The 13,299-nt window shown below is 37.6% G+C and overlaps 1 protein-coding gene across 2 annotated transcripts; it reads left to right on the plus strand.

Moving 5' to 3' along the window:
- The first annotated feature begins 537 nt into the window (after positions 1-537).
- Positions 538-12,454, plus strand: LOC112193200 (RRP12-like protein). Of its 2 annotated transcripts, none has more exons than XM_024333271.2 (18): positions 538-1,093; positions 1,568-2,090; positions 2,742-2,993; positions 3,225-3,316; positions 4,186-4,396; positions 5,533-5,714; positions 5,808-6,023; positions 7,526-7,710; positions 8,879-8,975; positions 9,073-9,129; positions 9,226-9,360; positions 10,271-10,339; positions 10,446-10,562; positions 10,784-10,945; positions 11,046-11,174; positions 11,327-11,428; positions 11,528-11,610; positions 11,721-12,454. In XM_024333271.2, the coding sequence occupies exons 1-18, from the start codon at positions 578-580 to the stop codon at positions 12,082-12,084; spliced, it is 3,492 nt and encodes a 1,163-aa protein (XP_024189039.1). In that variant the 5' UTR covers positions 538-577; the 3' UTR covers positions 12,085-12,454. The 2 variants fall into 2 exon arrangements, with proteins under 2 accessions (XP_024189039.1, XP_024189040.1); XM_024333272.2 differs by having other exon boundaries at positions 8,882-8,975.
- Positions 12,455-13,299: the final 845 nt, after the last annotated feature.

The raw sequence follows: 13,299 nt of genomic DNA on the forward strand, positions 1-13,299 counted from the left end.
TCATACCAGCAATTGGATTGATGGCTTTCAAATAATCTTAGCATTGGTGAAATTTTAGATGCTGAAGCTTGGGGTCTCTTTTATGGTCTAAAGTTAACCTCAAAGCATCACATTTCTAAGTTAGAGATTGAATCTGATTCTGCTATCCTAGTTCAACTTTTGCAAAGTCCAGTACTCCCCTTCATCCCCTTGACTCCCTGCTTGCTGGTTGCTCTTTGGTGATATCTGAATTTAAGAATGCCAAGCTTACTCACATCTTTACGGAATGCAACATGACTGCTGAGGCACTTGCGAAGAATAGCATTATTCATGATCTTGGGCTGATCACCTTTGATGACCCCTCTGTTCATGCTGCTCAAGCTTTCCTGGATGATGTGTCCCACTTCTTAGTTTCTGTTTGGGCCTTTTAGGTCCCGTTTGTAAAAAAAAAAAAGAGAAAAGAAAAAGAGAGACCCAACCCAAGACCTAAGCGGGTCGGGTACCCAACATTTCCCTAAACCCAAAAAATCCACCAACCAAAAATGTCTAAAACCCTTTCCGTCTCCCAACCTCTCCAAAACCCTGAACAAAAAAGGCCATGGAGGAAGAGCACCACCACGACCACCACGACGCCGAGGCCGAGCCGTTCAAAGATGGCGCAGACATCTGCCAACAGCTCATGGACCGCTACTCCAAGTCCTCGGCGCCGCAGCACCACCACCTCCTCGCCACCGCCGCCGCAATGCGATCCATCCTCGCCGCCGAGTCCCTCCCCCTCACCCCGCCCTCCTACTTCGCCGCCACCATCTCCGCCATCGACGACATGTCGTCCCAGACCACGGACCCTACCGCCGTAGCTGCGCTGCTGTCGTTTCTGTCCCTGGTGCTCCCGCTGGTGCCGCCTCGGAGCATCTCGTCGGCCAAGGCGGGTCAGGCGCTGTCGATGCTAGTGGAGCTTCTGGAAAGAGAGGAGGGCCGGCTGACGATGACCGGCGTTAAGGCGGTGGTCAAGTGCTTGGGGGCTTTGGTTGGCTTTTGTGATTTGGAGGATTGGGAATCCATCAAATTGGGGCTGGAGACATTGCTCAAGTTCTCCGTTGATAAAAGACCTAAGGTAGCTATCTATGCTTTTTTTATCTGAATATCTGCATTGCTCTAATTTGCTCTGTGGTTAAATTTACTAGAAAATCACACTCAAATAGGCGGAAATGTTAGTTTAAAGTTGGTTTTTACTGCATAGAACTTTCAGATTGGGTTCGAAATGTATAGACTCAGGGGTGAACAACACAGCTTGGTACTTTGTGGCAGTATTATTATATAGGAAACTCAATTCTATGACTATTTGCATATATTATAAACCCTTATGAAAAATCAGTGAAAGTAACTTGTGATCAATCTTCGTACTTGGTTATTGAAGAGGGTAAGCTTATTGCAATGGTAAGTTTGTTCTTGTAAACAGCCTCTCTGCAAGTGCGGGTAGTATTGTATACAGCTGATGCACTTGGACATTGTGATGGAGGGATCTTTGTGCCTTGTATAATCCTTTGCTTATTGAAGGAAATTGATTTGGAATTTTTTCTTGTTGCAGGTCCGCAAATGTTCGCAAGACTGTCTTGAGAATGTGTTTAAGTCACTCCAGTCCCGCAGTGTTATCAAGGAGGCAAGCAAGTTGATACTTTCTATGCTGAAAGGTTATATGCCTTTGGCAGTTAAGTTAAGTGCTTCGCGGACTTCAGATGGACCTAAAAATCTAGATGTCCTACACATGCTAAATGTAGTGAAGCTTACTGTTCCCTTTCTCTCAGCAAAAGTCAGCTCAAAACTTCTTTCAGAATTGAATAAACTTCTGGGTCCACGGTTCTCAGAACTCACAAGGCATGTTTTCCAAATTATTGAAGTACTTTTTGAGATTTCAAGAGCTGATGCCATTGTCTCAAAGACCGAGGAGACTATAGCTTCTCTCATCTCATATGTGTCTTTAGCAAATAAGAACCCCTCAGATACTGTCATGTCTGCAGCAACCTTGTTAAAATATTCTATAGGCATACTACATACTGGTGAATCGACATCATGGATCACGAATCTTCCTCTAATTTGTGGCCCTGTGGCAGGTATGCTTCATATTTTATTTACTATAATTGGACATGTAGGATACTTGGATGCTATGTTATGAATGTCAATATCTTTGGATTGCCAAATTTTATTTTCATTTTAGTTATTCGGAAAACCGTGTTGCAGTTGAAATACACAACCATGCCCTTCTCCATATGATGATGCCACAGTCATCTGCTGGCATTTTTCAATGCTAATATGAAACAAAAATTAACCTATTGCAATCTCTCTGTCTGTCTCTGTCTTTGCCATCTCATATAAGATAAATACTTTTTATTATCCCCCAGTTTGTTAGATCTTAAGCAATCTTTATTGTTTGCTTGGTTCGTTTTAAGATTTTTGTTATTTGTATTTTGAATATATGCATATCCCGAAGTGTATAAGGCATATCTGTTGATGAACCTTAAACTAGAATTTGACTATGAGCATTGCAATTGTAACTGGGAGTTGAAGATTTTTTGTTTACATGTTGGTTGGGGTACCCAATAATTCATATATGTCATATCTTTTAATAAATCCTTATCAGAGCTGTATATTCTTCTTGCATACTTCAATAATTTTTTTTGTTAGAGTTATTATGTTATGGTTTTATGGAAATGCGGATACTGTTGATAGTGGTTCTCTGATCCATGGCAACTTTACTGATCTAGGTCTTTTGACTTCTGAGGGTAGGACTGCAGCCCATTCTTCAGCTATTTTGAAAGAGTTGATTAGCCAACATGTAGATCTAAGTAGTTTGTTGGTTAATGAAAACCAGCCTTTTGAAGATGAAGGAGAAGATATTATAAAATCAAATGCATTGAGATCAATATGTGCTATCTTTGAGGAGGGTCTTAACTCTTGTAAAGGACTGCCCAACGAGCATCTTTTGGATGTTATATCTGCTTTGTTCCTCAAGCTCGGTATGTATGAATCGGTGATTCTCATGATCATTATACGCAGAAATTCTTGTTACTTTTCTAAGTTTTGCTGTCTTAGTCAGCTACATTCTTGACCTTGCACACACTTTGGGTCTATAATATCTATTTTTTCTTCTGCAATTGGTCAGAAGTGTTTTCGAGTGTTTGTATCTTACATTGTTTCTTTTACTGATAAGTCAATTTCTAATTGGTACTTTGTGTTTTTGGTTATAGGAAAAATGTCCCATATCTATATGAAAAGTATTATTCTCAAACTTGCTGAGTTAATGACCGTTGCTAGCGGGGACAAATCTAAAGTTGACCATGTAAGTTATTTTATTTGCTATGTTGGTACAAAAATGACCACTCAAGATACTTCTTGAACACTAGACATGAACACTAGACATGAGCGGAGCTGAATTTATCAAATCCAAAATATTCTGTTTCTTGTTGGTCCTAGATCCAACTTTTTCTGACTTCTTACTTCAAATGCTAGTGTGAAAGATTTTATGATCATGGGGTGGTTGCCTCCAAAGTAGTTTTTGTCTGAAAATGATCGTTCATTTTTCTTTTGTGGTACTATGTGGGTGGGAAGGTTCATTGTATGGACAGTCTGCTTTATCACTGAATTTGTAAAAACAGTTGAGAATTGAAAATTTGTTGTTGATTTGGTGGGGTGTTAGTGTACATCTTCAGAATGAATAGGAAGATAAGAACAGAGGAGGAGAAGAGGAGATGGCTTGTAGTTAAAAGAGGAGCTGGGGTTCTCCCCATTCTTTATTAAATTAGATATGAGCATACAACATCTGAGATGCATCATATATTTAATTTTTCTCAAAAGGTTGTTTATTGAGAATTCCGTTATTAGCTGTGAGATTAGATACCAAATGAAATGCACAATAGTTGACCAACATTCATATACATCCCTTGATGTGTATTCTCTGTTTATTCTTAGGTATAAAGTCTTGTTTCCATTGAAAATTCAAAAAAGAAAAAAAGCTCAATAGGTGAGAAACATTGAGATGCATCTCAATGGTCCATATTCTCTCTACCGGTTGGGAAACAATTTCTTAAAAGAATCTCTCTCTCTCTCTCTCTCTATATATATATATATATTTATATATTTGTGTGTGTATCTATAAATGAAATGTACATCTAGTCCATGGATCTTATAAAAATCTCCATATCCATGCAGCTTCAGAAATGTATTGGAACTGCAGTAATTGCTATGGGACCTGAGAGGCTACTAGAACTTGTACCTGTATCACTTAATGCTGGTGACTTCACCTGCGTAAACATTTGGTTGGTGCCTATTTTGAAAAATTATGTTGTTGGAGCATCGTTGGCATACTATATGGACCATATTATGCCTCTTGCGAAATCCTTTCATCTGGCCAGCAGTAAAGGTACATAGTTTACTATTCTTTCTCTTCTGCTTGTCTTAGAGAAAATCAGTGAAGTAAAAGTTTGTCTGCATATGATCCTGCCCGCTTCCTAGAGTTTAGCTCTACAGTCTATTTTCAAAAAGCTTAACTTTACCAACTGTTTTCTTGCATTCATCTCTTTTTCTCCTTTTGTATCCATCTATGGTGTCTCCATCTTGTGTTGAGCAACTAGATGATTCTGTACAAAATGCAAAATTGCAAATGGCCTGATATATAATATATATAATCTAGAGCCATATTCTTTAACAATGCCTTGCGAATTTGGTGTGCAATCTGATGGCAAAATTTCTTCAAAACTAGTGATCTACATATTTATGATGTTGATTTTAATAGAAATTTTGTGTTTGTCTTGTTTTTATGGATACATAAGTTATATGCGAAACTGAAGTTACGGAGTGAGTTATTCCCTTTAAATTCCATACTGTCTATCTATTCCTATGGTTCCTATTTCTTAGGGTTTTACATTCATGATTTTTATCTAAGTTCTTTCCTTTGTGTTCCTTAGGCGTTTTATATCCTATGTTTTACTTTCTTTGAAATTACTATCCATTTATTCACAAGTTTTTCAATCCCTTAAGATTTGGTAGATTTTTTGACGGTCCCTCTCAACACAATGTTTGTCTTATGTACTTTCTTTATACTTGATTGGACTTTTAAGGTCATAAACTGGACCAGAAAGTCCAGCAGCTACACAAGAGATACAAGAAAATATAATGAGGAAGCTGAAGTTGGAAGACCCAAATCATAAAAAAACTTTCAGATCTGGTTGTCTTTTATTTGATGGCACAACGGGCATACAAAAACTTTAAGAAGAACTTTGGTTTTTAGCAACTATAGATTCTACGCTTTTCATTATAGGAGCATTTTAGTTTTGATTTTTGGATAACGAAAAAGATGCACGGAAATGAGGAGCCAAGTTTTTTTTTTTTTTTTTTTTGTGTGCGCGCTCATGCATTTCAAACCAAGTTATTGCATCTGATTTCCTGACATATATATTTTTTTAATCTTAAATTTTTTGATGGCTTACTTAAACTTTCATATGTCAATTTTGTAATACCAACATCTGGAATTCATATTTTCTTTTGCTTCTCTTCCAGTTAAGAAGTCTAAAACCCGTGAAGCTCTACAGGGTCATGCTCGTGATTTGTGGGGACTGCTACTTTCTTTTTGTCGCCATCCAACTGATATGTACCAAAATTTTGTCCCTCTGGCTGAGGTTATAGTAACATTTCTGAAGGAGGATTCTTTAATGCATGAAACTGTTGCATGTTCCTTGCAGGTGATGTTTCTCAATTGATCCACTTGAATTGTCGTAGTTGTATTGACTATTGACCCTTCATAATACATTTTTGATATATTTTTTCTTCTGTAGGCTCTTGTAAATCAGAACAAAAGTCTGGTTAACCAAAAAATTAGTGCTGCTGATGCAACAACCAAACCTGTACCAGAGTTGGGAAATATACCCACTTATTCAAAGAAAACTGCGACAAAAAACATAAAGGCTGTGGCACAGTGTTCTGCTGATTTGCTTCAGGCCCTCGTAGACTCTTTTGTTGGTTCAGCACCTGAGAAGCGTTCATATTTAAAGGTTTTCCATTCATCCCTTGTTTAAGCTTCACAAGTTAGTGCACATTAATCACCCTGACATGAGATGAAGCAGGTTTCATTTACATTATGAGGCCAATGGCCTCATTTGTTGGTGGTATAATTTACTGTCCTGTGCGCACTATTCCTGATGCTAAATATATCGATTTCTTTATGCCATTTTGAACCAGATCCCACTTTGGTACAGTTTTGAGCAACTGTCATGATCTTTTCTTGTTTCTAGTCTATCACTGTAGCCAACTACTTTTTTTTTAGAAGACAATTGAGTTCATGATTTTTAATTAAATTTTTTTTTTTTTTTAACAAGGAAACACACAAAGATACAATAAACCAACTCATACCTTCTGCCCGTTAGTTATTTTTCTTTAATTATATGGTATTATCATGATTTCTTTAAAGGATTTAAAGCCTTGTTAGTGTGACAGAGGTTTAATTCTTATGTGGCCTACCATGTAAGTTAGCAACCCTCTTCATGAGGTTGCCTTTTAAAGGAATGAGTACACTTGCCTAGATTTACCATTAAATAGGGGTACACAGAAAATTGTCTCAACACATAAATGAACCAAACCGTTATTTCATAAAGTGCGATTAATCGGTCTTAAACTATGGAAATTGATTATAGTGGTTCTGTTAATGGTTTGTTAGATTCAATAGTCTTGTTTAATTAAGTCGATCCGCTAGTAATTAAGTATAATGTCTTTCTTGGGTTTTTAATCCAAAGGTGAGCCCTATTTTGGTGCTGTGATATACGGGGAAGAGAGAATCAATGTACTTTTGTTTGAATTTTCAGAGCCCATGGTTAAAACTCAATTGTCTTGAAGCACTGACCCCTCATTAAGGGATTGTGTTCTTGTAAGCACTGAGGCTAAAAAACCAACAAAATCAACAAATCATAATTAATGAAGAATGATTGGTTTGTTGTGAGTTTGTCGCATGCTTTTGGGCTGTAGCTAGATGGATAGGATGCAGTTACGTGTTTTAAAGAGAATAATAGTTTGATGTGCTTATTTGGTGGACTTCTCATCCACTAGTAGACATTACTTTTGTATTACATTGATTTTTCTTTTAGAGGGTTTGGTTCTTAATTTTTGATTTTTTTTAATTTTTAATTCTTTGTTTTTTTATTTTATTTTAAGATTATCGATTTTGAATGGTCGCTTCACATTGAAAAACAAAGTAAGGTTGGATCAGATGATGACAGTCTCACAGTTTCCAGTCTGCTATGTGATTTTATTGGCAATGTGAAATATGTGTTGGATGTAGACGTCAAACTAAGAACTGCTTCATATTGAAAAAACAAATAATGTCTTTGAAAAAAATCTGCTACATGATATTATTGGAAATGTTAGACAACGTGTTGGATTTAGATGTGATATTAGAAAACCAGTATTTTACTTTATACCTGTAAATAAGTATTCTGGTGGTATTAAATAATGAGAAACCAGTAGAGTATCGACTTACATAATTACTCTTTCAATTTTCCAGGATGCTATAAGATGCTTGGCTTCGGTAGCTGATTCTTCTATTGCCAAGAAGATTTTCATATCAGTACTTAAGAAGTTTCACCTCATGAATGGTAGGAATGAATTTGTAAAGGTGGAGAGTCATACTAATTCATTGGGCGATGAAGAAGAGCACAATCGAAGTACTAGAGAGAAAAATGCACAGCGGTAAGCTATATACTTATGTTCTACGTGGTATGGTGGTGTCAACGAGTACATACGTGAGTCTTGTCTGTTGCGTTATGGTTATATAATTAGACACTGATTGGTCATTGTTTTTTCGTTCTAGTATAAGTTTATGGGTTAAATTGAATTTGGTGCCATCCCTGTATTTTTTGAATTGTAGTCTTCCTCTGTATGTTTCAAATTCACTCGGTTGTAAACACTGAAATTTTGGCCACTTTTACCCAATTCCATCCAATTGGTGTTAAAGATTGTACTTTAGCTGCACACTTGCAGAGGCTCAATTGAGCACGCATAACTCATAGGAAAAGATGACTGAGCTAATGGATGTTTAGTTCAGCTGCGTTTCTAATGTCAGTTTGGTGAAATTTGGCAGCAGTGACACGTATCCTAATTGTTTAAAAACACATGACCGAATATACTAATTCATAGCACAGAAGTCAAAAAGGAATTTCAATCAAAACACTGGGAGGAAAAATGAGTTTAACCCCAAGTTCATTGCTTCATATCTAGGACATAAAGGTTGTTTCACAGAACATTAATCATTTTGTTTTGTTGAAAGGAAACATAGACCTGTAGCCTAGCATCTTACCTCTGCTGGTTTGAAGTTCTATCTTCAAAATCACTTCCACTAGGCCATGTAAATCTCTGAAGCAAGATCCAAATTGATTGAATTAGGAGTGTTGTGAGTATGGCAATGCTTATTAATAATTTGAAGTATCATGAAATGATCAGATGTCTACAAGAGCTAAAATGACCTCTTGTGGGATATGATTTGTTCTGGGCTTCAGGTTTTTCAGACTATTTTTTATAAGAATGGAGCTGTAGGATAGTCTATGATTGCTAGATTTGTGCTAAGGTCTACTTCGGATAAGATATCTGCAAGTGTATTATCAGATCCTTTTATATGCTCAAATTGTGGACCTAAATGTCCTAAGTTAGGAAAACAACCCAGAGAGAAAATACAATTAATTTTTTGTTGCTGCTGTTATGGTTGGTTGATTTAGGCATTTTTCAGGTGTATTTTGGTTTCTGAGTGGATTTATTGTCCACCATGCTGCTTTGCACTTTTTTCTTCTCCTTCTTTATGAGTTTGGTTTCCTTTCAACAAAACTGGATTACGATGACTATTTATATTTGTTTTACTAATCAGCAGATGTGTGATAATGGAACTAGCTTCTTCTCTAGTTGAAGGAGCCCAGGAAGATCTTATTGATCTAATCTATACCTTTATCAAACACACTTTTGAGGTATAGTTGACATTTCTATTCTATGGCTTTCTATTTCTATGGTTTTATAAGTATCGTCCCTATTACTCAAAAATGATACATCAACTTTTGTATCTAGACCAGTGAGGAGGTTGCAAATCGTGAAGCGTACTATGCTTTGAGCAGAATTCTAGAGGTTTGCATTAGCATCTTGGCGCTTTTCAATTCATTTTTTTATAAACTTCTTGCCAGGCAATTGAGCTATATCCCTTCTTGTTATGAAATATTGCAGGAACATGCTTGGTTCTGTTCTTCCCGCTCTACCGAATTGATTGATCTGTTACTTGGTTTGAAATGTCCGGGTGATATCGTATCTCTAAGGAGTCGATTTGCTTGTTTCCAGACTTTAATGATTCATACTTTGAAGGTTAACAATGTGACTCATATTCATCTTTTAGAAACATTCTATTTATGCAATCGCTTCTGATATTTGTAGATCTTTCGTTTGTTTAAAGAAGACATGCAGCTTTTCAAGTGCTTATTTCATGATGGCAAGAAAATATGTGCTGTGCATGTTTTAGCTCTTTCCCGGAAACAACTCTTCTCTTGCGTGATTCTTTATTGCTTGTAGAAGAAACCTATGCACCCATTGCTAATGTATAGTGCCAGTTAACATATTTTAAAATATGGTTCCCTTGATTCTAAATCTTGTTTAGTTTTGATTCCTTTTCTGTATAGGGTATCGTTTATTAGTGTCAACTGTAACTGGATGTTGGGCTTAGTCTTCCTGATCTTCCTCTTTTCTAGATTCTGGAATTTTCGCTAGGGAGGAAGGAAAGATGGCATAGTGAGGAACAGTTTCTTTTGGAGTGGGGGTTGAGTAATGTGTTACTCTTTATTTATTTGTTTTTATATGAAGTCTTGGTAATAAATACAATAACATAAGAACAGACAATGGAGAACAAGAATTACACTTTCACAATACAGGTTAAAGTAAGGCCTACTAAGCCTAAGAGGCTAGGAGATAAATAATATATCTCTGCATGTTCTTGTTGTATCTTCATAACCAGACACATGGCTTTTGGCATATTACATCAAAGAATTTGGCAGTTGGCATCAATTTCCCAAATATCAAGCCTTTTAGCTATGAAAATATCTTTTTTTGTCTTTCCTCTCCAATATTTTCCTTTTCTCCAAATTCTAACCTTTTCATGATTAGTATTTTGAATTCTGCATGTTCATCATACTGTTGACATATTTACTTTTCTGCTATATACTTCTGAAGCTACGCTCATTTCTTGGCAGTTGAAGTTTTTCTATTGTAAATGGTTTTGCAGATAGACTCAGAGGTGGAAAATGCAAAGGCTTTTCTTATTCTCAATGAGATAATAGTCACGTTAAAGGATGTGAGAATTATTTTGAGAATTTTATTTGAGAATTGGATTAATCATCGGGTATAAGTTTCATGATACGAGGCATCTGTTATTAACTAATAGATTTCTTGATACGCAGTCCCACGAAGAGAAAGCTAGGAAAACAGCCTATGATATACTCCTCAACATAAGATCTAGCTTGAGAGACTCATCATGTCTCATTTCAGACGGACCTTACCAGAAATTAATTAACATGGTAAGTGCTTCAGTTATCTCACTTGAAATATTGGATGAGGCTATTTATCTACTCTGCTCATGTGGACGAAATTATCAACACTAGCAAACTGTACTACAATAAAAAAGGCCATATAGTAATGTATAGTAAATAATAATAAGTCTTAGATGTAATTAGTCTTTGGTTGCAATCTGCTTCTCTTCTTCTTTATGGTTATTGAGTGCCTATTTTTCAATGTTCAGATAATGGGATACCTTTCCAGTGCATCACCTCATATAAAGAGCGGAGCAGTGTCTGTGCTATCGGTGCTGGTGTATAAAGATACTGATATTTGCCTTTCAATACCTGAGCTTGTTCCTTCTCTTTTATCTTTGCTGCAAGGCAAAGCTCTCGAAGTCATCAAAGTGAGTGTTGATAGATTATTGCTATTCATTTCATGTAATGATAATGAGTTCTGTTGTGGGGCAGGAAATGTTAATGCATTAGTTGCTACACATTTGACAGGCTGTATTGGGCTTTGTGAAAGTACTAGTATCTTGCTTAGAAACTAGGCGTCTGCAAAATCTTCTACCAGCTATTGTCACTGCAGTTCTTCCCTGGTCCCCTGTCTCGAGACATCATTTCAGAGAAAAGGTACGTGCTAACTTAGAAGAATGCTTTTAATGGCTACACGAATGCAGAAGGATATTTATGTTTGTAACGTGCTCAATATACAAATCCATACTCATTATATTTGTGAATCTTTTTACTTTGTTAGAACTTGATCGTGATCCTTTTATCTATAGGTCACAGTCATAATGGAGATTATGTTCAGGAAGTGTGGTTATGCTGGAGTTGAGTTAGTTACACCAGATAAATACAAGGGTTTTGTTAAGGGTATTCTGGAGGTAATTTTCATTTTCTGCTTTACCTATTGCGTCTCCCAAGTTGAATCAAGTTCCTTTGGATGACATGAGAAATTGGTTATACTGTTACATCTATTGCAGAACCGCCGTGATAACAAGAAAAGTTCCAAGGAAGTTGCCACCGCAGAAACAGATATGAAGCAGGAAGATTCTTCAACCAACAGGTCTGATATCATTCTGAAGTTCTAAGAACTTACAGCCACCTGTGGGCATATGCTAATTGTACTTTTGAGTTTTTAAATCTGCTTATTACTGATGAACTCTTTTTTCAAAGGATGGAGAATAGAAAACGCAAGGAATTGGGTCCTTTACCTGAGAAAAATGGATCAATGGAACATAGAAAAAGAAAAAGGGTGAAGGAACACATAAATGGAAGCCCTAGTACTGATGGTATATCTTCTGGGGGTGGAGATGGACTGAAACATGCCATGAGAAGTAGGCAATCTGATGGTACTAAATCCTTTAAAGACCACTCAGAAATAAGTGGAAAGACAAACAAAGAGAATTACAGTAAGCGACCCACAGGTGGTCGCAAAGGAAAGATAGGGAAGATGAATACAGGCAAGGATGTGACTGTGGTAAGGAGACCTGGCACTTCAGCCAAACTGTTCAAACACAAGAAAGTTGGGAAGAAATAGTATAGAAGTAAGTGTTCCATCGGCGTGAGATGACAAATGCATATGGCAAAGGTGATAAGAACTGCACACCCCTGCATTTTGCTCATTAGCTAGAGGAATCTCGCAACTGGCTTTTCACATTTTTTGCATTTTTGAGGAGAACAGAAGAAGCGGATGACTTGGAACTGCACTTGTTGTTGCTAGGAATGGCTCAGAGGCTTGCACACTAATTCTGTTTGTTTTTTGCTACGTGTATGTTGAAAATTCATAGCAACTCAATTGTTTTTCTGCTACTTGTATGATTTTCTTTTATCTTTTTGTAAAAAAACACTTGGTTTTTTTTTTTAATTTTTTTTTTAAGAAGGCATAGCCAATATATTGATCAAAAGCCGGAATAGCCCTTACATACTCTTCCGCTGCCATTTATAAACAGACAAGAAGATGTGTTAGTATCCACAGTGGTATATAGAACTACGTCCTCATTTGACAATAGCATGAATCTTCCATTGGTACTACTCCGGAGGATTCGGCGACTCGGTAGAGGCACAAAAGTGCGTAGCTCCCTAAAAATTAGGGACTTATTGAAAGTAATAAAATTACTAACCTAGAGTTTCTTAAAAAGGAAAAAACTAACTATTAAATAGCCTAAATGACCCAAAGAAAACAGAAACCCTAGGCCCAAATCACTGACCCAGCCTTGTTCCACCTCCACCTCCCTACGCTGAGGACGCCGCACGCCGCAAACAGGGCACTGCCACGACCGCATCATATCGTCGCTGCCCACTTCAAGGACCACCGCATACCACGCTGCCACCACCTGGAAGACAACATTGAACCCGGAAAGCACTAGACCCGATCCAAAAAGAAAAGGATCCCTTGTGCCCCTAAAGCGCCGACTGCACCCTTGACGATGAAGCTGCGCAGTCGCCGATGCCTGGAGCCAAACACCAGCCCGCGCCGCCCCTTGACCCAGACACCATGACTCCCCTAGCACAGAGAAGCTTAGAACCAAACAAAACCAAATCTTGCGATCAGACTTCGAGCCACTGCAGATCCTAGAAGCCAGAGGACCCTCGACCTCAGCGACGCCCTTCTCGAAGACAGTGACGCCTGCCTCGACATCAATGACTCGATTTTTTGATGACTGTCATCAGTGTTTCCATGGCCCCGATGTCGATGATGCCCTTCTCGATGACGGTGACGCCTGCCTCGACGTCGATGACGCCAACCTCGATG

Source organism: Rosa chinensis, chromosome 3 (genome assembly GCF_002994745.2).
Source record: "Rosa chinensis cultivar Old Blush chromosome 3, RchiOBHm-V2, whole genome shotgun sequence".
In the NCBI taxonomy this organism is placed as follows: domain Eukaryota; kingdom Viridiplantae; phylum Streptophyta; class Magnoliopsida; order Rosales; family Rosaceae; genus Rosa; species Rosa chinensis.